Raw genomic sequence first — 24,869 nt, forward strand, 5'->3', positions numbered from 1 at the left:
CCATTTCTATTGTGTTTTCGCAGCTTGAGTTATCCAGAAATGGGTAGAGGGGAGAGCGAGGAAATGATGCAGTGAAGTCCTATAAAATAGTTTTCTGAAGCTGAATTTCACATAAGATAACTGAGAAATCGCCTTTGGGGCTAGATGATAGCCACCAGTTAGGTTCAGAGCAAGGATTCCCTCCAAAAGCCAGCCCCTCTTTATCCACTTGCTTGCCCCAGAGGGACAGGTTTTGGTGTAGCCTTAGTGTGACAAATATATATAATTGCATTTTTTGTGTGTAAGTTAGTTTATCCCACTTATTAGTAGCATTTATAGTATGTATTCAGTTTTCTAAGTGAACTGAGCCCTTTAATACTAAAAACTCTTGAGACTGCGTAAGACACACTGAACAGTATGAGTCAGAGAGTGAGGCAGCCAGTCTGGAAAGTTTAAATCTGAACTGAGATTCAGCTTCACTCTCTAACCGGTTTACAGGAATGACCTGGATTTTACTGCAGTCAGTCAACCCTTGAGCTTCTCAAATGTTAAAATACTATTTATGAACTAGAGTTGTATCCCATTTTCTGTGTTTTAAACTGTTCAAACACTCGTTTTTCTGGTCTTTAAGGAGAAGTCATTTACATTTCCAAAATTATTTTCTTACTCTTGATGTTTCTATATATTTTTTAAAGTTCCCAAATCTAACATTTTTACTGTTATTTCTTTCTTTTTACAGGTTTATCAACTTATGAGGAAATGCTGGGAATTCCAACCATCCAATCGGACAAGCTTTCAGAACCTTATTGAAGGATTTGAAGCACTCTTAAAATAAGCATGAATAACATTTAAATTCCACAGATTATCAAGTCCTCCTCCCACAACAAATGCCCAAGCCATTTTTTAAAAATTTGTAATGAAAACAGTTTGTGTTCTGTCCAAAAAGTCATTGAACTCATACTTGAGTACATATACATGTATAAGGCATGCTGTAGTGCTTAATATGAGTAAGGAGTTCCTCTTTAAATTTGGTACCGGTAACTTAGTGACACATAATGACAACCAAAATATTTGAAAGCACTTAAGCACTCCTCCTTGTGGAAAGAATATGCCACCATTTCCTCTGGCTAGTTCACCGTCACAACTGCATACCAAAAGGGGATTTTTGAAAACAAGAGGAGTTGACCAAAATAATGTCTGAAGATGATTGCTTTTCCCTGCTGCCAGCTGATCTGAAATGTTTTGCTGGCACATTAATCATAAAGATTGATGGACCTAGCCCTCAGATTTCAATATCTATACAGTACTAGACCATGCATTCTTAAAATATTAGATACCAGGTAGTATATATTGTTTCTGTACAAAAATGATTGTATTCTCTCACCAGTAGGACTTAAAACTTTGAGTTGTTTCTCCAGTGGCTTAGCTCTTGTTCCCTTGGGTGACCACTAGCACCCATTTTTGAGAAAACTGGTTCTACATGGGGGGATAGCTGTGGAATAGATGATTAGCTGCATGTTAATTCTCGAGAACTAAGCCTGTGCCAGTGCTTTCCTAAGCAGTATACCTTTAATCAGAACTCATTCCCAGAGCCTGGATGCTATTACACATGCTTTTAAGAAATGTCAATGTGTGTCCTTTTATAACTCTACCACTTTGGAGCAAGCTATTCCAGCATTGGTTTTGAATGCTGTATGCAACCAGTCAGAATACCACGTACGCTGCACTGTTCTTAGAGTGTTTCCATACTTACCACCGATCTACAAGGGTTGATCCCTGTTTTTACCATCACCCTATGGTACAACACTTGAAAGGAAAGACCCCGCTAGAGGCACTAATGAACTTCAGGATCCACTAGACAGTTTTCAGTTTGCTTGGAGGTAGCTGGGTAATCAAAAACGTTTAGTCACTGATTCAATGTGAACTATTAAGGCCTTTATGACCAAGAGTCTGAAAAATCTTATGCTGTTTAGTATTTGTTTGATATTGTTACTTTTCACCTGTTGAGCCCAAATTCAGGATTGATTCAATGGTGGCAATAAAGTTGCCATTTAAATTTGTTCATAGCCTACAACACCAAGGTCTCTGTGTCAAACCTGTGGCCACTCTATATGCACTTTGTTTACTCTTTATACAAATAAATATACTAAAGACTTTACATGCATATGCCTTTTAATATTAAGATTTCATTTTCAAAGCATTTCAAACAATTTGCTAACATAGAAAAATAACAGTATAGTTTTGGGGGGAGGAGGGGGTGGGTTATGGTCCTTATTACTAACACCACTTGATTTGCACTTCATTATTGTGCCCAGTGATAATGGGACGCAGGCCAGTATGGATGGCATGTCCACTGTGCCATAGTCCAGACACCTTTGTTTTACTTCCTTCAACCTCTTCCTGCTTTCACTTTGCAGCTCTGATGCAAAATTCACCATCTTTCCTTCCTTCTGTTTGCACCATAGTGGAGGTGTGACTAAGCACTGAAGAGGCTGAATGCAACAGGAAAATAGGAAGGAGAAGTGCAGGGTGTGAAAAACCCATTAGTCATCTGCTATATAACTGGATGATGCCTAATTTTTATCAGTTATTTATAGGTAGTATACTTAGAAATTACCTTAAACTTTGTAGCTGTCATTTTCCAACAGAAGCTACTATATGCAATAAATTAGACCAAGTGAAATTCTTTACAAAGCATACAACATATGTACCAATTCTAGACTTCATAATTAAAACAGGATATCCACATCATAGTTAAAAATAACAAGTCCCCAAAGTGACAAGATATTTAATGATCTGATTTCAAAAAGCGCAGGATAGAGATCCCAAATTCCCTATCAATTAATTACAGTCTTACAACAATAAACAAACTTAGAAATTTCTAGATGGCAAAAGGTTTCTCATGCATTTAATACCAAGGTCTTCAAGAAATGGTGATGTCAAAAGTCATATTCCGTAAAGATAAAACTTCTTTCACAAGTAAATTGTGTTAAATAACTGATTTTTCATCCTAATACACTATCAAAGAGTGAGAGAGAGAGCAGAGAGTGAGGTATAGCTTATTAGCTCAGAGTGGTTATAAATACTGTGACTCCTTAAGACTCCATCAGCAAGTGCAGTATTGACTGCTTTACTATTATTTTGGAAATAGGGCATTTAGTGATCAAAATAGGCCCGTCATTAGATCATTACTAGTATATGGTATGAAATGAGCACAGAAACCCATGGTCCTTTCCACCTACAAGTCTGTCTCAAAGGCTAAAGGTCTGTCTTTAGGTGAATTAAAAGGAATAGTTGCTATTAGAATTAGTGCTATTAGATCAGGGATCAGCAAACACTCTGTATAAATGGCCAGATAGTCAAAATTTTAGGCCATATGGTCTTTGCAGGCCATACAGTCTGTTGAAGCTAATCAGTTCTGCCATTGTAGCATAGGAGTGCCACAGACAACATGTAAATGAATGAGCATGGCAACGTCCCAATAAAATTTTATATATGGACACTGAAATCTCAATTTCATATAAATTTCACGTCATAAATTTTCTTTTTTCTCCAACCACTTAAAAATGTAAACATTAGTCTTAGCTTGCAGGCAGCACAAAAGCGGATGGTAGACCAAATGTGGCCCGAGGCTGTAGTGTGCCAACCCCTTTATTGGATCGCCAAAGCTACTTTTCTTAAAATACCTTCTATTTTTCACAGAAGGTATAAATGGTAAACAACATCTTAAAGCATCGGTAGTACTGGATACCTTTGACATCACTGTCACTCTCTTACCGGGTTTAATTTTGCGTGGCTGGTGTGGGTGTAATTGAGTACAATTAAAGATGTAAAGATGCATGTAGAGCATCTTTATAATATTACCATCAGCACATTTGGTACTTGCACCCTTGTAGTTCTAGGAAAAGTCTTAAAAATGTAAAAATGCAATTACTTCTAGGGAAAGTAAATTGAAATGCACATTGGCTTGTAAGAAACTCATTCTTCTAAGGCTCGGGAAACAACACTGCTTCCCATTTATTGCTTCAAACTTTTATAGATGGTGTCAGAATTATTCCCAGTCCTCAAACAAGGAATAGTGGAACATTGTTAGTTTCTCCAATGGATTGTAAGTTAGCACACTGATTAAGATGCATCTGACTCTAGTGGAAAATGTCCTCAATTGATGTCTTTTCTTATTGCTATTTTTTATTTGGCATTTCTGCCTGCTGCACAACACAGTTCCTTCTGGGAAATTATAAACCCGTATTTAAAGGATATGGCTAGTTTGAATGAAGTTAAGGCAGCGATGAACAGCAGAGATACTGCAGAGAACCTTAGGGGGTTATTAGGAGAGAGCTTAACTCAGTACACTCGCTTCTTTTTTAAGTAAGTTTCCATGTAATATGCTCCTGTGCCCTGAGAATGCTGGTCAACACATTCCACTGAACCACCTTCTGGGGCAGAGATGAGATATGATGAGCCTCGCTTTTCATTTCTTAAAGATGACACCTATGAGAAAATAAAATTGCAGATAGTTTTAAAATCTGAAGTTGGCTTATTCATGAAATATATTTATAAGAAAAGCATTCTACTTTGAGTTGGTAAATACAGAATAACAGGATAAATACCCAAACTATCAAAAAATACATAACCCCTTAATTGCTGTATCAATATCACCTTTGGAACTTCTGCAGGACACAAACAAACCAGTCTCAGCACCTTCACTCCCAACCCCAACATTCTGGGAAAAGAAAAATGAGAGCACTGCGTGCAGTTGCTTCTGCTGATCACAGCTAGTTAAACCCACGGAATCAGAATATCAACACCGAGTGTCAATCAAGCTGCATATTGAATTAGATGTTAAGTGTGCCTGGTGACAAGAGGAGTGGTGAGAGAATAAATCAGTAGGTGTAGAAACTGACAAATGACATCAAGGAAAACAACATGATGCATTCTAGAGAGCAATGGGAAACTCAAGAGCTTTGGTCTCCACAATAATCGCCTGGTGAGCATATTAAAATGCAGATTTTCAGGCACCATCCCAGAGATTCTAACCTGAAAGTGGGCCAGATGTCCTCACCAGCGGTCACAGTGATAGCACAGTAAATTAGATGGTGTAGCACTGCTCAGCTTAATGCCTCTTAGTTTTAGCTTTTACAAAAATAAGTGCAACAAGCTTATCAAAGCAGAATTATGTGACTTAATATGCAAGAACTTAGAAATGATTGATGAGTAAAGCTTCCAGCAGCACACAGGAGCCTTCTCACGTTGCAATTAAAACTGCAGTTGTTTTTGAACCAACAACAGTCACAATTTTTAAAAGTGCAGCCAGCCTCAGAGGGAACAGATGATACGTCTCTGTCAACTCCTTGCTAAAGTAGTTCTCAATGGTCCATGTTAGGAAGAGGGATGACCAGACTGCGTCCTCTGGTACTTCATTTCAATGTGGCTTACTGTGGGGACAGGCCAATACAAAGCATCTTCACACAAGCCAGTGTAAAGGAGTGAAGCTGATGGGCAAAGAATCTGGCTTGAATTTCTGCCTCGACATTTTTTTTCCTACTAGTAAAGTATATCTGGGGTTTGTGTTGGAATATGTTGGAAGGGAAGCAGGTGAGAGGATAGATGAAAGGAGACCGGCCGCCGTAAGTTGATAGTTGTCGAAGCTGAGTTGATGGTGACAAGGGTGCAGCCCTAGAGAAGGGCTGCTGCACCAAACAGCTTGCTCACCTCTTAGGCAGAGCCTCTGCCCCAAAAACCCTTCCTCCCAGTGTCCAGCCTCTTCATTATTCTCTCCAGCTGCCTTCTTCATTAGGGCCCCTTCGCTGGTAGGTGATCTTTCTGAACGTTGAACCCCAGCCACTAACACCGTCAGACCTTACTTCAGGTATAAAGAATTCTTTTTAGCAGCTTTCCTCCTCTTACAAGTCATCAGTCCATTCTATAAATAGATTTTCCAAAGACTAGGGGAGGGAAGCAGACAGTTCACTCTGGGATCTGGAATGCTCCTGCTCTTCTCACCCACCTTCCCCAATTCTTCTCCCCATGTAGTTATCTATTCTTTCGTGTCTTGGCATGTAGCAAAGCAGCAGCCTGGGTTTCTGTCTTTCTATACCATCTTCACTGTCAGAAGCCAGATAGGAAATTTATTTCATTCTTTTATTCAAAGGGCTTCCCAATGGTGCTACACCATTCACAGAACCAACTGAGACCTATGAGATCAGCAAAAAACTTCACTGAGCGGCACAGGAAAATATTAGAACAGGAAATGAAAGTGGGTGTCACTCATCTTACAATGAAGACAAAGCCTGCAAACATTACGTTGAGTAAAATAAGACATTCAAAAAGAGACAGACATGGTATGATTACACCAATGTGAGATATAAAAGTTAGTCCCGGTTATAAAAACAGAAAGTCAAATGATGTTCTCTTCAGGAGCTGAGGGAGAGAGCGGGAAAAGTACAGTTTACTATCAGATTTTTTGTAAAATGAAAATCTAGAGATCTGTTGCAAAATAATGTAAATATACTGAACATTACTAAACTGTACACTTAAATATTTAATAGTAATTTTATATTTTTATCACAATTAAAAATTTAAACCTTAAAAAAAAATAAAATGGGTTTCACTATAGCCCTTGTGATACTGGGAGAAAGGTAATCCTTCTGATATGCCCTATCAAAGATCTAACTTCTAGTCTAAGGACTGGTGAATGGGGAATGATGATTTAAAATTTTGAAACAAAGCTCAGTGCTCTGGGAGAAATAAATTCCTACATAAGAACCACCACCACCACCACAACAAAACACAAAAGAGGGAAAGAATATAAAGTTAGCAAATATTTTTCCTTCTATTTTGTATTTGCAGGATATAGACATCCATTCCTTTATAAGTGATCTATTGTGGGCACTGAGTTTGTGTGCTATGAGGTTTACCTGGATGAATGAAACTTGGACTATGCCCTCCCATAGCTCATATCCTAGGAGGGGAAGGAAGAGGAATGCAAAACATAATTCTAAAAGGGGACTTCCACTTTGACAAAAGAGAAATAGAAGTGAAGTGCTAAAGCTTTTTACAGACAAGGAAAATGGGGGAGGGGGCTTGAAAGGTACAGGCACTGGTTTCATGGATGAGATGGCATCTGAGTTAGGATTTGGAAGTGAGGTCATATATGGACATGAGGAGACAGGCAGTGACCCTTCCAGGAGAAAGGCAGGGCCTGTGCAAAGGCAGATGGCAAAAAAGCCAGGCCTGTGATGGTAGCAGCTGGCAGGCAGAAGAGGGCAGTGGCAGATGAGGTTGAAAAATGAAGCTGGCCTCAGTCATAGAGGGCTGGAATGCCAGGCTAAGGACTATAAACAGGACCATACCCTTGATCTTGGAATGTGGCAAGATTAATAAGCAGCTCCGTAAAAAGTATGGCAATGAAGGAGACAGGCATTATTAGGTTTCTCCAGGAGGCTATTGAACTTCTCCCTTCACATGCATGTGAGCAAACACACACAGATTATATGTGATTTAAGACTTGATTTAAAATTTAGCATGAAACTTACAGATGAGACAGAACAAAGTGGTATACTTAGAAAATCTGAAAATGATTTTGATAAGCATTTATGCTTTGAATACTAAACAAAAGGAAGACCTTGAGAGAAACTGTAATATTCTAGTTTTACAAGTCTAATATTCAGGTGGAAATCAAATACACACAATAGTCATTTTAGGGGACTTCATCTTTAGCAGGGTCTTTTTTAGGGTTGGCTGAAACCACTCTGAATAGTTTGCACCCAGTGGTTCCATTCTATACTTTGGAAGTACAATCCAAGTCTAATACTTCCTTATCAGAATGGGCATAACTTCAGTGGAGGCCCCTCACTCTCGTGCCCCTGGGCAATCCTACTATATCCCCACCCTACCCTGCCCACTTATCTCCCCTCCCCTAAGTGACTACTTCAAGCCTTCTCTTTTCTCGAAGCCCCAGCAATACACCCTCATCTTCACTCTCAGCTGATGCTTTGCTTTCTATTTCACCAAGGAAACAAAATCGAAAGAGAAATCTTAAGATGCACAGTGACTGACTCCTGGTCTCTTTACTTACCCTCACTTCCTTGGTGATCTCATCCAATTTCATGCAATTCACAATTATAGCAATTTACAGGAATGTGATGGTTCTCAAATATATACCTCTGCCCATAACTCTCCCCTCACCTCCAGACTTGTATAATGAACACCAATACGGGAACATCTTCACTTAGGGATCTTACATCTAAAACGTACCCATAAAACTTGCTCCACCCACACAGTCTTGCCCATCTCAATCAGTAACAAATTCATTTTTCTAGGCCAAAACTCTTGAGGCCTTGGTTCCTCTCTTACCCTCGTATACCCCATTGACTCCACCTTCCAAAAAATGTCTCCAGCCCAGCCACATATCACTGCCTCTGCTGCTTCCAGGCTTGTCCAAGTCAGTGTTTTTACTTGAATTGTACCACAGCAGCTTCCTAACTGACCCTGCTATGTTCTACATTCATTACTTAACACAGCAGCTAGACATGTTAAACTATAAATACAGTCAATTATCCCTATACTCAAAACATTCCAGTGGCTTTCTATCTTAGAGTAAAAGCCAAAGTCCTTACAAGGGCCTAAAAGGTCACAAACTGTCTGTGTGCTCTGCCTCCCCCACCCCACTGTGACTTCATCTCCTATTCTCCACTTTGCTCACTCCTCTTCTGCCCTAAAGGTTGCTTGCTGTTCCTTTAACAGACCAAGCATGTTTCTGCCTCAGAACCCCTGCACTTGCTGTTCCCTGTCCCTGGAACGCACTTTACATAGATACTCATGTGGCACACTCCCTAAAGCTCTGATCTTTGCCCAAGAATCAGTTTTACAATGAACCCTTCCTTGACCACGTATTTAAACTCCAAGTCTTCCCAGACACTCTTTAGCCTTCACCTTATTTTCTCTACAGCGATCACTATTCCTTTTACTAATTTTTTTCCCTAAATGTAAGTTCCATTCTTATAAGAATTTTGATGTTTTGTTCATTGCCATACCCCTAGTGCCTAGAACAGTCCTGTCATATAGTAGACATTCAGTATATACTGGTTGAATGAGTAAATGAATACCTTTCAAAAAATATTTTCTAAGCATGCATTCCCAATTCCTTCAGTGAATAGTCATAGGCTATGGTTTCTGACACTCTGGCATGGCAAAACTGGACACCATAATCTACTAGAGCCTACCAAAGCAAAGATTAATGTGCTTCTCACTTTGGGCAGCTGCCCTCTTGTTAGAATTTCAAATTAGTTGGCTCTTTTAACTGTTGCTCACCAATCTAATCTTTTGCACACATCTACTATGAAACCCATTCTCTATGCAGTTGCTATTTTATCTTAGATTTTAAAAAAATTTTCTTTTATTAAAGCAAATCTTTTTATTTTCATATAAATGTAGACTTTCTTTTATCCCATTCATTTCCAAGTGAATGCAGAAACAGAATGTCACCATATCATTTGCTGACTGCCAGTTTACTACTTACAATGTATCTTAAGCTCAATTTTTAAGCTCATGTCAATAATTGAACTGGTGGCTAGTTTTCATAGCTCTCATAAGAATTGGGGAAAGGGGAATCTTGACTATCCCTTAGAAGATTCCTTTGGGATATGTTAATGTCAACAGTGAATTCCATTAGGCTCATCTGCTATCAGTCCAATTAAAGGTATTTATTATTGTTGTTCTTCTGAAAAGAATATAAGCATTTAGCAGGTAGTCCTTTAAATACAAAATGAAATTTGTTTTCAGAAAATTCTGCCTCTAGGACTCCTCAGTCTCACCCTTACCTTCAGCTCCACTTCACCTTTTCTAAGTCTTGTCTCTTCAGTGGAGTCAGGTATATGGAGAACCAAAATTGGACTGCACTAGTTCTCCTGAGATCTGAATCAAGCCCCTAATGTCCCTTTCTTATAGCTTCAAGTCCAGCTTTTAGATTTCAGACCTACAGAAACATGAATTAATTTTATTATCATTTCTGCATTAAACATTTTTAAAATTTTATTTAAAAATACAACTTTCTCCCATTGTTAAAAATGTTTCAAAATCAATATGCTTCATTCTGTGACATTAATGATATAACTAATAAAAAATGTCTCTGTCTCATATATACATACATAAATGTTTCCAATGTTCATATTCATGTTTGCCTCTCAGCTACTTTTCTTCATATGAATAATGGTTAAGTCCTAACATTGGATTTAACGATTCATCCCCAAAAAGGTATTGCACAGCACTTTTTTTTTTTTTTTTTTTTTTTTTTTTTTGAGACAGGGTCTTGCTCTGCTGCCCAGGCTGGAGTGCAATGGCGGGATCTCAGCTCACTGCAGCCTCTGCCTCCTGGGCTCAAGCGATTCTCCTGCCTCAGCCTCCTGAGTAGCTGGGATTACAAGCGTGCACCACCACACCTGGCTAATTTTTTGTATTTTCTGTAGAGAGAGGGTTTCCCCATGTTGGCCAGGTTGGTCTTGAACTCCTGACCTTAGGTGATCCACCCACCTCGGCCTCCCAAAGTGCCGGAATTATAAGCATGAGCCACCGCGCCCAGCCAAAATACATTTCAATAGCTTGCTTTCCTTAATTCCAGTTTTTAACCAAAATCACTTTTTAAAAGTACTTTCCAACTTATTGTCTAGGGTTAATATATAGATAACCTGTGCTCCCATAATTGCTGTTTAATGTGGGCTTATGTTTTAAAACATATTTTGTATGATAGGTGTTTGTCACAAGATTCGGATCTATCACGGTCCATACAAAAATCCACACAGCATTCATTACATAATATAATGTACTTTTTGGCAAGTTGGCCTGCATTGTTTGACCACTGGGTGGCAGCATTCGGCTCTGTATGAAAGGACCAAGCATTTTCCAGGTCTTTTGTTCATTTTTCTTTCCTCTTCCCTCATCACATCATCTCATCATATATTCTGTGGTTGATTCCCTGGAACAAGGCAGTCAGCCTCCTGGCAGGGGAGATCCCTGGAATCAGGGCAACACAAGAACACACTGTGCAAGCAGATAACACTGCTGTGCTGCATGCTGGACAACTGCCACGTATGGCAACTGTCAAATGAAAAATCAAAATCAGGCCAGGTGCAGTGGCACAGGCCTGTAATCCTAGCACTTTGGGAGACCAAGGCAGGCAGATCACTTGAGGTCAGGAGTTCAAGACCAGCCTGGTCAACGTGGTGAAACCCCATCTCTACTAAAAATACAAAAATTAGCTGGGCATGGTGGTGGGCACCTGTAATCCCAGCTACTCAGGAGGCTGAGGCAGGAGAATCACTTGAACCCAGGAGGTGGAGGTGGCAGTGAGCTGAGATTGTGCCATTGTACTCCAGCCTGGGCGACAGAGCAAGACTCTGTCTCAAAAAGAAAAAAAAAAAAAAATTCACAACGTAAGCAGTCGTATTAAACAGCTGAAAAAACTCTTACATTTTTTTTACATTATTGAGACTAACGACTACATCAAACTGGAAAGACGCTTAAGATATATTTTGACCTATTTTACCTATTTTAATTAAAGGGGAAGGGTGAAATGTTTTGTCTTTGATAAATTATAATTAGATGTTAGATTTAGGTGTTTAATAGACATTTAATAAAGTGGCTTAAAAGCTTCTCTTTTAAGGTAGGTTTCTCCCAACCATTTGACATAGATGGACCTCAGAATCTGAAATTTCAAACTCAATTTGTACATTCATATTGACAGGTTTACATAGCTGACTATAATGCTATTATCACTGCTACAATGTATACTACAAATTTTTAAATAATTTATTTCTGATTTAAGTTTTCTCAATCACAGTTCAAATATTGAAGACATACAGTCTTTGAGAAAATTAGTAACTACAGCTCAATGGCAATTCTGTACAACTAACTAGAGAAATGGAAGGGGTAGTGCATTTAAAACTTATTTCTAATTAGACCTAGATCTTGAAAAATGGATCTGATCTGTTTGCTTATAACTAGCTACTTTTAGGATCTCTAAAACACTAAATGAAAATGCTATTCTGTTTAGTACAGTTGAAGCTTATTTTTTAAAGAGTCCAAAATTTGTTGATTCACAAGGTTCACCAACTTGTGAACAACTATCACCACAATTGAATTCTAGAGTATTTTTATCACTCTCCCCTCCCCCAAAAAATCCTGTTAATCACACTCCCTAACTCCTCCTTCCTCCAGCCCCCAGTAACCACTATCTACTTACATTCTCTATGGATTTGCCTATTCTGGATATTTCATATAAATGGAATATCATATGTGTACTTTTTGTCTGGCATATTTCACTTAGCATAATGTTCACAAGGTTCGCCAATGTTGTAGCATGGATCAGTACTCCATTCCTTTCTATGGATGAGTAATATTCCATCACGTGGATATTACCACATTCTGTTTATTCATTCATCACTAGACTGACATTTGGGTTGTTTTCCTTTTTGGCTGTTATGAATGCTGCTGCTGTGCCAATGCATGTACACATTTGTGTATAGACACACATTTTCAATTCTCTTGGATATACCTAGGAGTCAAATCCTGGGGCCATCTGGTAATTCTTTAACATTTGACAAACTGCCACACTCTTCCAAAGCAGCTGCACCATTTTATATCCCACCAACCCCTAGCACTGAATGAGGATTCCCATTTCTCCGCATCCTTGCCTACATTGTTATAGTTCATTTTTCTTCATTCTCTTTTCTTTCAGTTTCTCAGACAGGATCATTTCAATTGACCTACATTCCAAGTTTGTTGAGTCTTCTTCCTGCTCCAATCTGCTGCTGTGCTATAGTAAATTTTTCATTTGTTACCATACTTTTCAAATATAGAATTTCTATTTGATTTTTAAAAATAATTTCTCTCTTTATTGATATTCTCTATGTGATGAGATGTTGTTCTCATACTTTTGCTTTTTTGTTTGTTTGTTTTTGAGAAGGAGTCTTACTCTGTCGCCCAGGCTGGAGTGCAGTGGCACAATCTCGGCTCACTGCAAGCTCTGCCTCCCAGGTTCACGCCATTCTCCTGCCTCAGCCTCCCAAGTAGCTGGGACTACAGGCGCCGGCCACCACGCCCGGCTAATTTTTTGTATTTTTAGTAGAGATGGGGTCTCACCATATTAGCCAGGATGGTCTCCATCTCCTGACCTCGATCTGCGCGCCTCGGCCTCCCAAAGTGCTGGGATTACAGGCGTGAGCCACCGCGCCTGGCCTCTCATACTTTTTAAAAGTTCCTGAAACGTGGCTCTCTTTAATTCTTTGAAAATATTTTAAATCTTTGTTTAGTAAGTCCAGTGTTTGCACTTCCTTACGGACAGTTTCTATTAATTACTTTTCCCTTTGTGTATGGGTCATACTTTGTCATAAAATCTTTGTGTGTTCCTGTGTCCAGGATGGTATTGCCTAGGTTGTCTTCCAGGGTTTTTATAATTTTGTGTTTTACATTTAAGTCTTTAATCCGTCTTGAGCTGATTTTTGTCTATGGTGTAAGGAAGAGGTCTGGCTTTAATCTTCTGCATATGGCTAGCCAGTTATCCCCGCACCTTTTATTGAATAGGGAGTCTTTACCCCATTGCTTTTCTCAACTTTGTCGAAGACCAGATGGTTGCAGATGTCCAGCCTTATTTCTGGGCTCTCTATTCTTTTCCATTGGTCTATGTGCCTGTTCCAACAGAGTTTCAACAAGGCATAAATATATACTTCTACTGCTTCTATTCAACATTTTACTGGAGGTTTTGGTGCAATATCGTTCGTTGGACATAGGAACGGGCAAAGATTTCATGACAAGACACCAGAAGCAATTGCAGTAAGAGCAAAAATTGACAAGTGGGATCTAATTAAATTAAGAGCCTCTGCAAGCAAAAGAAACTATCAACAGAGTAAACAGAGAACCTATAGAATAGGAGAAAATTTTTCCAAACTATACATCTGACAAAGGGCTAATATCCTGCATTTATAAGGAACTTAAATTTACAAGAAAAAAGCAAACAACCCCATTAAAAAGTAGGCAAAGGACATAAACAGACACTTCTCAAAAGAAGACACATATGCGGCCAACAAGTATATGAAAAAAAGTTCAGTATCACTGATCATTAGAGAAATGCAAATCAAAACCACAATGAGATACCATCTCATACTAGTCAGAATTGGCCATTACTAAAATGTCAAAAAATAGCAGATGCTGGTGAGGTTGTGGAGAAAAGGGAACACTAATACACTGTTGGTGGGAATGTAAATTAGTTCAACCATTGTGGCAAGTAGTGTAGCCAAATCTCAAAGAGCTAAAAACAGAATTACCATTGGACCTAGCAATCCCATTACTGCGTATATACCCAGAGTAATATAAATTATTCTATCATAAATACACATGCACACAAATGTTCACTGCAGCACTATCCACAATAGCAAAGACAAAGAATCAACCTAAATGCCCATCAGTGACAGGCTGGATATTTGGTACATATACACTATGGAAAACTATGCAGCCATAAAAAAGAACGAGATCATGTCTTTTGTGGGAACATGGATAGAGTTGGAAGCTTTTATCCTTAGCAAACTAATGCAGGAACAGAAAACCAAATACCACACGTTCTCACTCGTAAGTGGGAGCTAAATGATAAGAACTTATGAACACAAAGAAGGAAACAACAGACTGCTGTCTACATAACGGTGGAGGGTGGGAGGAGGGAGAGCAGTAGAAAAGATAACTATTGGATACTGGGCTTAATACCTGGGTGATGAAATAATATGCACAAAAAACCCCTGTGACACGTGTTTAGCTATGTAATAAACCTTCACGTGTACCCCCAAACCTAAAATTAAAAATTTTTAAATATTAGAAAAGAAAATTTGTTATAATGCAGGCTGTTTTCATTTGATAGAATTATAACTACTGTTCAATTTAGGTTTACCACTCGGATATTTGTTTTTATTAGACTTAGTTGTTTTTGTCTTTCATGGCATATTTTGGCTTAATCAAATGTTTTTATAATTTCATTGTAATTAAACTGTTCATGTTTTAGCTATATCTCTTTGTATAATTTTTTAATGGTTGCTGTATGGATTACAATATGCGTTCCACAACTTATCACAGCCTACTTAGAGTTACTTTTGATGTACTTCATGTAAAACATAACCCCAAAACCATAATTTCATTTACCTTATTGTGCTTTACACTATTGCTATCAAATATACTATATCTATATACATTATAAACCCTATATGTTAAAATTTTTGCTTTTAAATAAATTAAGAGAAAATATATAATCTTTTTTAGTCACCTGCATGTTTACTGTTGCCTTAACCCAGTGGTTCTCAATGGTGTGTGTGCTGGTGGGGGCAATCTAGGGGTTAGAGGACAAGGATGTTGCCAAATCTCCTACAAGCACAGAATAGCCCTTCCCACTTAAGAGAGAATCATCCAGCCCTAAATGTTAATAGTACCAAGATTGAGAAACCTGTCTTAAGATAATGTGCATTGTTTTTATCTGGTTGCTCTCAAGATTATCTCTTTATAACTATAGTTTTCAGCATACTAACTATAATGTGCCTAGGTAAAAATTTCCTTTTATTTATCCTGCTATGCAGGAGGACCTCCGAGCCTGTTAGATCTGTAAGTTTTTTGAAGCAAATCTGGAAAATGTTTGACCATTATTTTTTCAAATAATGTGTGCCCCATTATCTTTCTCTTCTTCTCCCAGGACTCCATTTACATGCATTTTAGACTGCTTTATATTTTCCCTCAGGTCCCTGAGGATATGTTCCGCTGGGCTTTAAAAAATCTCTCTTCTTTGTGTTCTTCAGATTGAGTTGTCTTCATGTTAACCGAACCTTTTTTCCTGGCCTCTCCAATCTTCTGCTATGCCCATCCAGTGTATTTATTTCAGATACTATAGTTTTCAGTTCCAAAGTTGTTATTTTTTAGTTTATATCTCTTGGCAGAGATTCCATATCTGTTCACTATTACTTTATTTTCTTTTAAGTTCCTAAACATATTTATAATAGCTGTTTTGTGGTTATTGTCTACAAGACCAACATCTGGGTCACCTTGGGGTCAGTTTCTACTTTTTCTCTTAATTGTGAGTCACATTTTCTTGCTTCTTCAACTATCTAGTAATTTTGTTCTACTGGACATATTGATTACTATAATATATTGTAGAGGCTACAGATTCTATTATCTTCCTCTGATGAATGTTGATTTCTGTTCTAGAAGGAGTTAACTTTGCTGAACTCAAACTCCAAACTCTGTCTCCTCTGCGCTGGAGAGGAGTTGAATCTCTTCTCAGTTCTTTTAGCCTTTCAGCTGTTTTCTACCAGGTCCCTTGGAGTTTCCCTTATACAAACACAGTTTAGGGGCCAGCCAATTGTATTCGGGTTAAGTTGACACACAGATTTTGAGGCTCCTTCTTATGCAACCCCCTCTTTTCCACAATTTCCCCCTTCACTTAACATCCTTGCTAACGGTCCTGAACTCTGTCATCTGACTCCTTAAGCTGGTGAGACTGCAGCTTTCTCCATCTAGGGAGTAGTATCAGGCAAAAAGCTATAGAAACACAAATATCATACAGTGATGTTATCCTGTTTTAAGGAATAATTCTCGCATTTCTGCCTGCTTTTGGTCATTCATTCTCTAGTGCTTTCAAGTAGTTGGTTTTCATTTATATTTAGTCCAGTTCTAATAATGGTTATCTGTAGGGAAATAGTATGATACAAGCAACATCATCAATACTGGAAATGCCAATTAGGTTTTTAAATCTGATAGTTTTATTGAAGATAAAGATTATTTTGTCCCTCTATGCCTTGACATATTCATCTCTCCTAATTCATAAGCAGAGCAGCCCACAGTTTCTCTCAGATATTACTTCGAAGCCTGAAGAAACTTCTCAATGGTATAAATAATGTGGCCTTTGGAATCAAGAAATCACTTACCAACTGTATGAACTTGGAGAGATTATTTACCCCTTCATGCTTCTCCACTTGTATCATGAAGGCGGTCATTTAAATCTCACAAGGTTGTTAGAAATAGTAATCACTTACGTCACAAAGCATATAGCAAGTGTTAAAAAGAAAACAAACACTTTTGGTTCCTTTCCCTTAGACTTCTTCCTTCATCCCAGCAGTGGTTATAGTGGAAGGAATTCCTAATACACGACTACCTTCTTCTATAATAGTTACTTTAGTTCCATTAGTTAAATTCCATTTACTTTAATGTTCCATTAGTAACATTTAATTAAGTTTATAAGGAAGAAAGAACATGAGAGACAGAACAAATCCCATTTTATGAACAAGCGTGTGCAAGAAGCAGGGACTGTCAAAGGAGACACTGAACAGTGCACGGAGAATTCATTCCCCCACCATATCTCTGGGCAAGCAAGTGTGGAGGCAGGAAGACATACAGCAATGAAAAAGGCATCATTATTCCAGAATTTCTCCATGTGTGAATGAGAAAGTCTTTCTATGTATATAAGTATATAATAAATCATAGTAATCTAACAAGCAAAACTGCTAAGAAAAAGGCAAATTTAAAAAGAAATAAAAGAAAAGGTAAGTTCAAAAAATTTTTAAAGCTTAAATACGTATTTAATGAATTTTTTAAAAATTTATTGTGCTTCTGTTTATAAAAAGTTTGTTTCTTGAAAAGAAACAAATTGGAATTGTACAGGACTATATCTTATAAATTTTCCAATTAATGTCTTTATCTAAGTCATTACTTCAAATGTTATCTAATAAAGGACTGAAGATGAGTCTTATGAATCAATGTAAGAGAATGCTTTCAGATTGCAGCAATTTGTGATCACTGTTCTCTAAATACAGATATACTGTCACCTAATTACATCATCTACCCAACCCATATTTTCCCATCTTGTCCCAGGTATATAAGATATGTCATATGTTTCACTAATATCCTGCTGCACCATTTTTACAGAACTTGGGTTATTTCTAGTACTCTATTAAAAAGGCATAATCAGGCGTCAATTGTTCTAAGTGGTTTTCTTTTCTAAGTTTATTAGAGACAGGTCAGGCAAACACAGAGCTGCTCCAAGGAAATCCAAGTGGAGACAAGGCTCCAACGAACAGGATAGAGCTGAGAAGAAGCTGGCTGTTCTAGGACAGTAAGAGTCAGAACTGATAATTATAAGACTCTTATGATTCCATAATCACACAGGGCTAACATGATATATACTCAGCGTACACCGCTAAGAGTAAGCTGAAGAAGGGCCAAAGCAAAACTGACATATTTAAGTAATGACACAGGATATCTTATGAACATAATACTTTTATGTTATTGATTGACTGGCTTAGAAGTTAGCACAATAGTGTCTGTAAATATGATCATCTTTCTACATCTACAAACAGTGGAGAAGAACAGAGGCATTCCCTTGGGTTTCTCAGGTCTATACTAGTGCAAACCAAAGATTAGCAGCATTTTTCTATAAAGAACCAGATAGTAAATATTTAATCTTGCAGGCCACATAGTCTCTGTTGTCATCACTCAACTCTTTTATTATAGCATGTCAGTACCATAGACAATATGTTAATGAATGGACATGGCTGTGTTACAATACAAATTTATTTACAAAACCAGGTGGTGGGCTAGATTTGGTCTATGGGCTGTAATTTGCCAACCACTAGGTAAACAATGAGAGGTAAATATCTAGTGCAAAATGATACTAAATAATGTCTTGAACACATTCCCAAATTTCAAATGATGAGTAAGAAATACATAGATCAGTGCAATTTGATTTTCCTGTGTTAATAATATAGGAACCACAATTTCATATTCAGTGAACTCAATATATAGTTGAACCAATTTTTCTGTGTATCATCAGAACCTGGGAATTATTTACCTGTGCGTAATCACCAAAAGGTGGAGAATAAGCAATGCACTTTTCCAATGTGTGTTGTGATTCATTTCCCTGAGAGATTGCATCCAGAATGCTGCTTGCAATTCCAGTCTTATGAAGAGTGGTTTTACTTGCAGGGGCTAAAGGCAGAATCAACAAGTTTATTTTATTTAGGTTATTTTATTATACATTTATTTTATTTAGGTTATTTTAAACAAATTATTTTATTATAAATTGTTTTATAAATTATAAATTATATTATACACATAAATTATATTTTATTATAAATTATAAATTATAACCGCATATTATCAAATAGAACAAAATTTTAATTTGCCAACATATAACTAGATATATTTTCCCCCAGGAAAACACAGTATATAATACTGTCTCATTCATTTGAAACAACTTAAAATGGACACCTGTCCCATGGGTGAATAATTTTGGTGGAAAGGTTAAAAAACATATATGTCTGGCCGGGCATAGTGGCTCATGCCTGTAATTCCAGCACTTTGAGAGGCTAAAGTGGGAGGACTGCCTGAGCCCAGGAGTTCGAGACTGGCTTGGGTGACATGGTGAAACCCCGTCTCTACAAAAAAATACTAAAAATATAAAAATTTGCCAGGAATGAATGGTGGTGCATGACAGTAATACCAGCTACTTGGGAGGCTGAGACTTAAGAATTGCTTGAACCCAGGAAGTGGAGGTTGCAGGGAGCCGAGATGGTGCCATTGCACTCCAGCCTGGGTGACAGAGCAAGACTGTCTCACAGAAAAAAACCCAAAAAAAACCACAAAAAAACCCCCAAAAAATTAGCTGGGCATGGTGGCACATGCCTGTAGTCCCAGCTACTCGGGAGGCTGAGGTAGGAGGATCACTTGAGCCCAGGAGGTGGAGGCTGCAGTAAGCCAAGATCACACCACAGCACTCCAGCCTGGGCGACAGAGTGAGACCTTGTCTCAAAAAAACAAAACGTGTGTGTGTGTGTGTGTGTGTGAGTGTGCGTGCGTGTGTGTCTAGTCTGTAAAACAAGGTATAAAAAATGTAAACCGTTCTTATAAATGTAATAATTGTCACCATCAATTTTCAGACCAGATCAATATATAACAGTTATACTAGAAGTGCACTTACATTTTTTTCCAGCTCAAAAAAAATTACAAATTAATGTTTGGGTTCAAGGATATTTCATAAAATACAGAGGATATATATTAAAAATGAAATTCATCTTTCATCTCTTTTTATTTAATCCTATTATTCTTCCCAGAGGTAATAGTTTAGAATTTACTTTTTTAGTTTTATTTCATGCATTTGCACACTCAAGTATATACATGTAAGGATTTATAACTTTAAATAAACACAAATGGAATAATTTTATGCATATATTTGCCAAAATATGCTTTAGAGTTCATCTCATATCAGTACACATAAATATCCCTCAATTATAAAAAAAAGTTGCACAGTATTCAATTATATGATGAACTATTTTAGCATTCCCCTATTGACAAATATTAAGTATTTTCCAGTTTTCCCACTATTTACAACCAGTGATGCAGTGAACATCCTTGTGCCTGGAGCATATCACATTTGTGATTTTCTCTTAAAATGACATTTGAATGAATAGCTGATTTATAGTAATTGAAGGCTTGAGGGGTTCCTCCAAAAAGTGAATGAGAATTCCACTTCTACCAATTATTGGTAGCTCATACATTTTGGGAGTATTCAAACACTCAAGATATATAAGATTACTTATAGGTTTAAACTTCTGGTTAAGAAAAATGATTCTCTATGAGTTGTAATGTTTTCCTTAAATAAAATAGCACACATTTTGAGTGTCTTAGTTTTAATTACTATTTTAATTTAAAGAATAATTTAGGCCTATAATTTGGCCAATAGGTATTATTTGCTTCCATTAAGTCAAAAATTAAAGTAAAACTTATTATGTAAAGTATTCAATAAAACTCTACAACAAGAATACTGAGCCCCTACTTACATGATAAGCACACACTGGGCAACACACTTGCCAAATTCAAGTATGGATTTTTACTGAGCCGAATTTCTTTTGGTGGTTCTCCCAAGAGTGAAGTCTGATTCTTAGAGGCAGCCTATTTAACAAAAACAAAGGAGGGGGTACTTAATGAGAAGAACATGAAAATAAAAATGAAGAACACAGAAATACTTATTTTTCAATACATCTAGTGTACTTATGAAATATCTATGGATGTTGACTAAAATTATCACATTTCACCTGCTATTAGTTGTTCAATTAGGTTTTTAAAAAAACTATTCTAGAGCCATAGAACTTTAGAACTAAAAGAGAATGAAAGGATATCTTGTACAATCTTCTCACTTGAACCAGGAAAGAATTCATCTTCACAAGAAAAACTAAATTCCATATCTCTTTTCCAGAAATACTGTTTATCTATCTATCTACCTTTTTTTTTTTTTTTTTTTTTTTTTTTTTTTTTTTTTTTTTTTTTTCAGATGGAATCTCACTCTATTGCCCAGGTTGGAGTGCGATGGTGCAATCTCAGCTCATGGAAACCTCCACCTCCCGGGTTCAAGCGATTCTCCTGCTTCTGCTTCCTGAGTAGCTGGGATTACAGAGCCGCACCACCACACCTGGCTAATTTTTTAATATTTTTTGTAGAGATGGGGTTTCACCATGTTGGCCAGGCTGGTCTCGAACTCCTGACCTTAGTGATGCCCCCACTTTGGCCTCCCAAAGTGCTGGGATGACAGGCGTGACCCACTGCGCCTGGCCTGTTATCAATATTTTTATTGAGAGTTTTATTTTATATTTTATGACCAAATAACAAAAGCAAAGCTTATTTACCTCTGGTACTAAATATAATGTCAAACAAAATAAATGAGTTTAATAAACTCCAACTCCACATTTAGATGATGCTAGAAACACACATTTCTTCAAAATGTATATCAGTATATTTTTATGTAATTAGTTAGGTGTAAGGATTCTAGTACAGTTGACCCTTGAAACAACATGGGGGTTAGTAGTGCCAACCCCCCACATAGTGGAAAAATCTATGTATAACCCTTGACTACCCAAAAACTTAACTACTAATAGCCTACTGTTAACTAGAAGCCTTACCAATAGCAAACAATTAACATGTATTTTGCATGTTACATATGTTATACACTGTTTTTTTTACATTAAAGGTGGAGAAAAGAAAATATTAAGAAAACCATAAGAGAAAAACATTTACAGTACTGTAGTATTTATCAATACCATAAATTATGTCATTTGTTTACAATATGGATCTGTCTGAAATGGTGGACAACAGCAGCTACAGACCTCAATCTGTGGTATTCATCAAGCAATTCGACTTTTTCTTATAATGTCATGACACTGCTTCTTGAGAGCCCTTCTAGTACCACTAGTGGCATTTTTATGGATCATAGGTGTTATTCAAGGTTTATGGTATTGCACTAATCATGATGAAAAATATGCAAGCATGATGATACATCACTTTTTACTGCAATAAGCAATTTACTGGAGAGATGAATGGCTCACATGGAGATGATTAGCAACACACAGCATTTTAAGTGGATACTCTCAACACTTGAGCTCATCTCAATAGCAACAGGAAGTAGGTACAAAATTATCACAGTAGTACAGTATATACTACAGTTAATTTTATGCAGTTATGATTTAATACTGCATCTTTATTTTGGTTTACATTTCTTTTGACTGAATGGTGCCATGTACTGTCTGTAAGTATGTATGTCATGTATGCTAAATTTTAACTTTTTAATAATAGGTTTGAGTATATATTATGGTAGCAAATTACAAACTAGACTAATATCTACATATATTTTATGCATTCATGACATATATAACTTTTTCTTAATTTTTCAATATTTCTAGGCTATGGGGTTCATTTGTGAGTTTTTTCAAACTTTTTAAATTTCCAAAAAATTTCCCACTATATTTCTTGGAAAATATCCAAGTATAAGTGGACCTGTGCAGTTAAAACCTGTGTTTTCTAGGGTCAACTGTATATAGAAAACTCCCAAAAACTCAACAATGACAATAAAAACGAACCTGATTTAAAATGGGCAAAAACTTTAATAGACATTTCTCCAAAGAAAATATACAGATGACTAATAAACACACACAAAAATGCTCAGCATCACTAATCATTAGGGAAATGCAAATCAAAACCACAATGAGATACCACTTCACAACCACTGGGATGGCTACGACTATGAACTGAATGTTTAAGTCTCCCCAGAATTCATATGTTGAAATGCTAAGCCTCAATGTGATGGTCTTAGAAGGTGGGGCCTTTGGAAGGTAATGAGGTCATGAAAGTAGAGCCCTCAAGAGTGGGATTAGCGCTCCTATAAGAAGAGACATGAAAGGGCTTGCTCCAGCTCTCTAACATGTGAAAATGGAACGAAAAGATGGTCATCTGAAAACCAGGAACAGTATCCTCATCAACACTGGATTTGCTGGCACCTTCTCTTAGAACTCCCAGCCTCTCAAACTGTGAGAAATAAATGTATGTTATTTAAATCACCCAGTCTATGGTATTTTTGTTACAAACAGCTAAAACAGAAAACAAGTGTTGGTGAGCATGTTGGAAAATTAGAATCCCTGTGCACTGCTGGCAGGAATGTAAAATGGTGCAGCTGCTGTGGAAAAACGGATGACAGTTCCAACAAAAATTAAACATGCATTATGGTATGATCCGGTAATTCCATTTCTGGGTATATACCCCAAAGAATCGAAAGCAGGGACTCAGATACCAATGTTCACAGCAGCATTATTCACAATAAAAGGTAGAAACAACCCACATGTCCATGGATGGCTGAATTAAAACATGGTATATATGTACAATGGAATATTATTCAGCCTTAGGAAAGAAGGAAATTTGGATACATGCTACAACATGGATGAACCTAGAAAACATGCTAAGTGAACTAAGCTACACACAGAAGGACAAATATTGTGTCACCTGGTACCTGGAATAGTCAAATTCATAAAGACAAAAGTAGAAACAGTGGTTACTCAGGCTAGTGGGAGGGAAAAAGGGAGAGTTATTATTTAACAGGTGCAGGTTTCAGTATGAGATGACAAAAAAGTTTTGGAGATGGAGAGCAATGATGCTGCACAACACTGTAAATGTACTTAAAGCCACAGTACTCTACACTTAAAATGGTAAATTTTATGTTACGTATATTTTAATTTTACCACAATAAACAGAAACTGGATATTATCCCTGTCTCCCTGAATAAAATTCTCAAAGGTTGGGAGTTAGAGTCCAAATCTCTCGCTCTCTTTTTTTTTTTTTTTTTTGCACTAGAGGTGATTCTGGAAACAAAAAGGTAGACTCAAGACTTACTGGCCAACACAATATTAAAGATGCAGTTCTAAACATCTAAAGCAAAGTTAAACTAATTATTTCAGCCAAGTCTACAAATCTCACAGTTAGAAAACACTGAGGTTACCTGGTCCAACCCCTACTGAGAGGAAGAGGGATCATTTATATTAACACGACATCCTATACAGATGCTCACCTGGGGTCTGCTTAATTGCTTTTGGTGATATGACAGTCACATCTTTGTGAAATAAACTTTCTCTCTGCTTAAAAGCTTGAATCGTTCTTCCTTATATTAAGCCTAAATCTGCTTTATTGTATGTTGTACTTAATAGGTAGTTCTGCCCACTGGAGGTACACATAATACCATATGACTACTCTTTAAATAGGTTTAACAATGTATATGTTTGGTTGTCTCTTTCCAGGTTCCATATATCCACTTCTCCTGAATTCTTCTTCACAGGACTTATTTTCCAGAACCTGCCCCTATTTTGGCTGTCTTCTTGTAGACATACTCATTTGCCCATTTTGTGAATCACCTAAAATCCACAGTTCTTCTAAAGACTCTGATGCTTGCAGTGAACTAAAGATTGCAAAGAGATATGAAGTATTCATATACAAGTTTTATTTGTGCAGTTTCCCTCAATGACCCAAGCAATGAACACTGCAGATAAATTTTTAAAATT

General features: G+C 37.2%; 2 protein-coding genes across 17 annotated transcripts in view; one reads left to right on the forward strand and one right to left on the reverse strand.

The window, feature by feature from the left end:
• The window catches only part of JAK1 (Janus kinase 1), a 237,049-nt gene extending 234,912 nt beyond the window's left edge, over window positions 1–2,137 (forward strand). For all 9 annotated transcript variants that reach the window (XM_065521112.1, XM_074004765.1, XM_074004749.1 and 6 more), the window contains one exon: window positions 719–2,137. In XM_065521112.1, coding sequence (XP_065377184.1) covers window positions 719–814 — 96 coding nt within the window. In that variant the 3' untranslated portion in view covers window positions 815–2,137. The remainder of the gene's footprint in view (window positions 1–718) is intronic.
• Window positions 2,134–24,869, reverse strand: part of RAVER2 (ribonucleoprotein, PTB binding 2) — an 86,178-nt gene continuing 63,442 nt past the window's right edge. For 6 of the 8 annotated variants that reach the window (XM_045386040.2, XM_045386032.2, XM_074004788.1 and 3 more), the window contains 3 exons: window positions 20,835–20,946; window positions 18,848–18,984; window positions 2,134–4,470 (listed from right to left, as the gene is read on the reverse strand). In XM_045386040.2, the coding sequence (XP_045241975.2) occupies window positions 4,324–4,470; window positions 18,848–18,984; window positions 20,835–20,946 (396 nt within the window). In that variant the 3' untranslated portion in view covers window positions 2,134–4,323. Of the gene's footprint in view, window positions 4,471–9,800; window positions 9,956–18,847; window positions 18,985–20,834; window positions 20,947–24,869 lie in introns of all 8 variants that reach the window. The other 2 variants (XR_012419162.1, XR_010578016.1) reach the window with 2 other exon arrangements.

This window comes from Macaca fascicularis, chromosome 1, assembly GCF_037993035.2.
Source record: "Macaca fascicularis isolate 582-1 chromosome 1, T2T-MFA8v1.1".
NCBI lineage: Eukaryota > Metazoa > Chordata > Mammalia > Primates > Cercopithecidae > Macaca > Macaca fascicularis.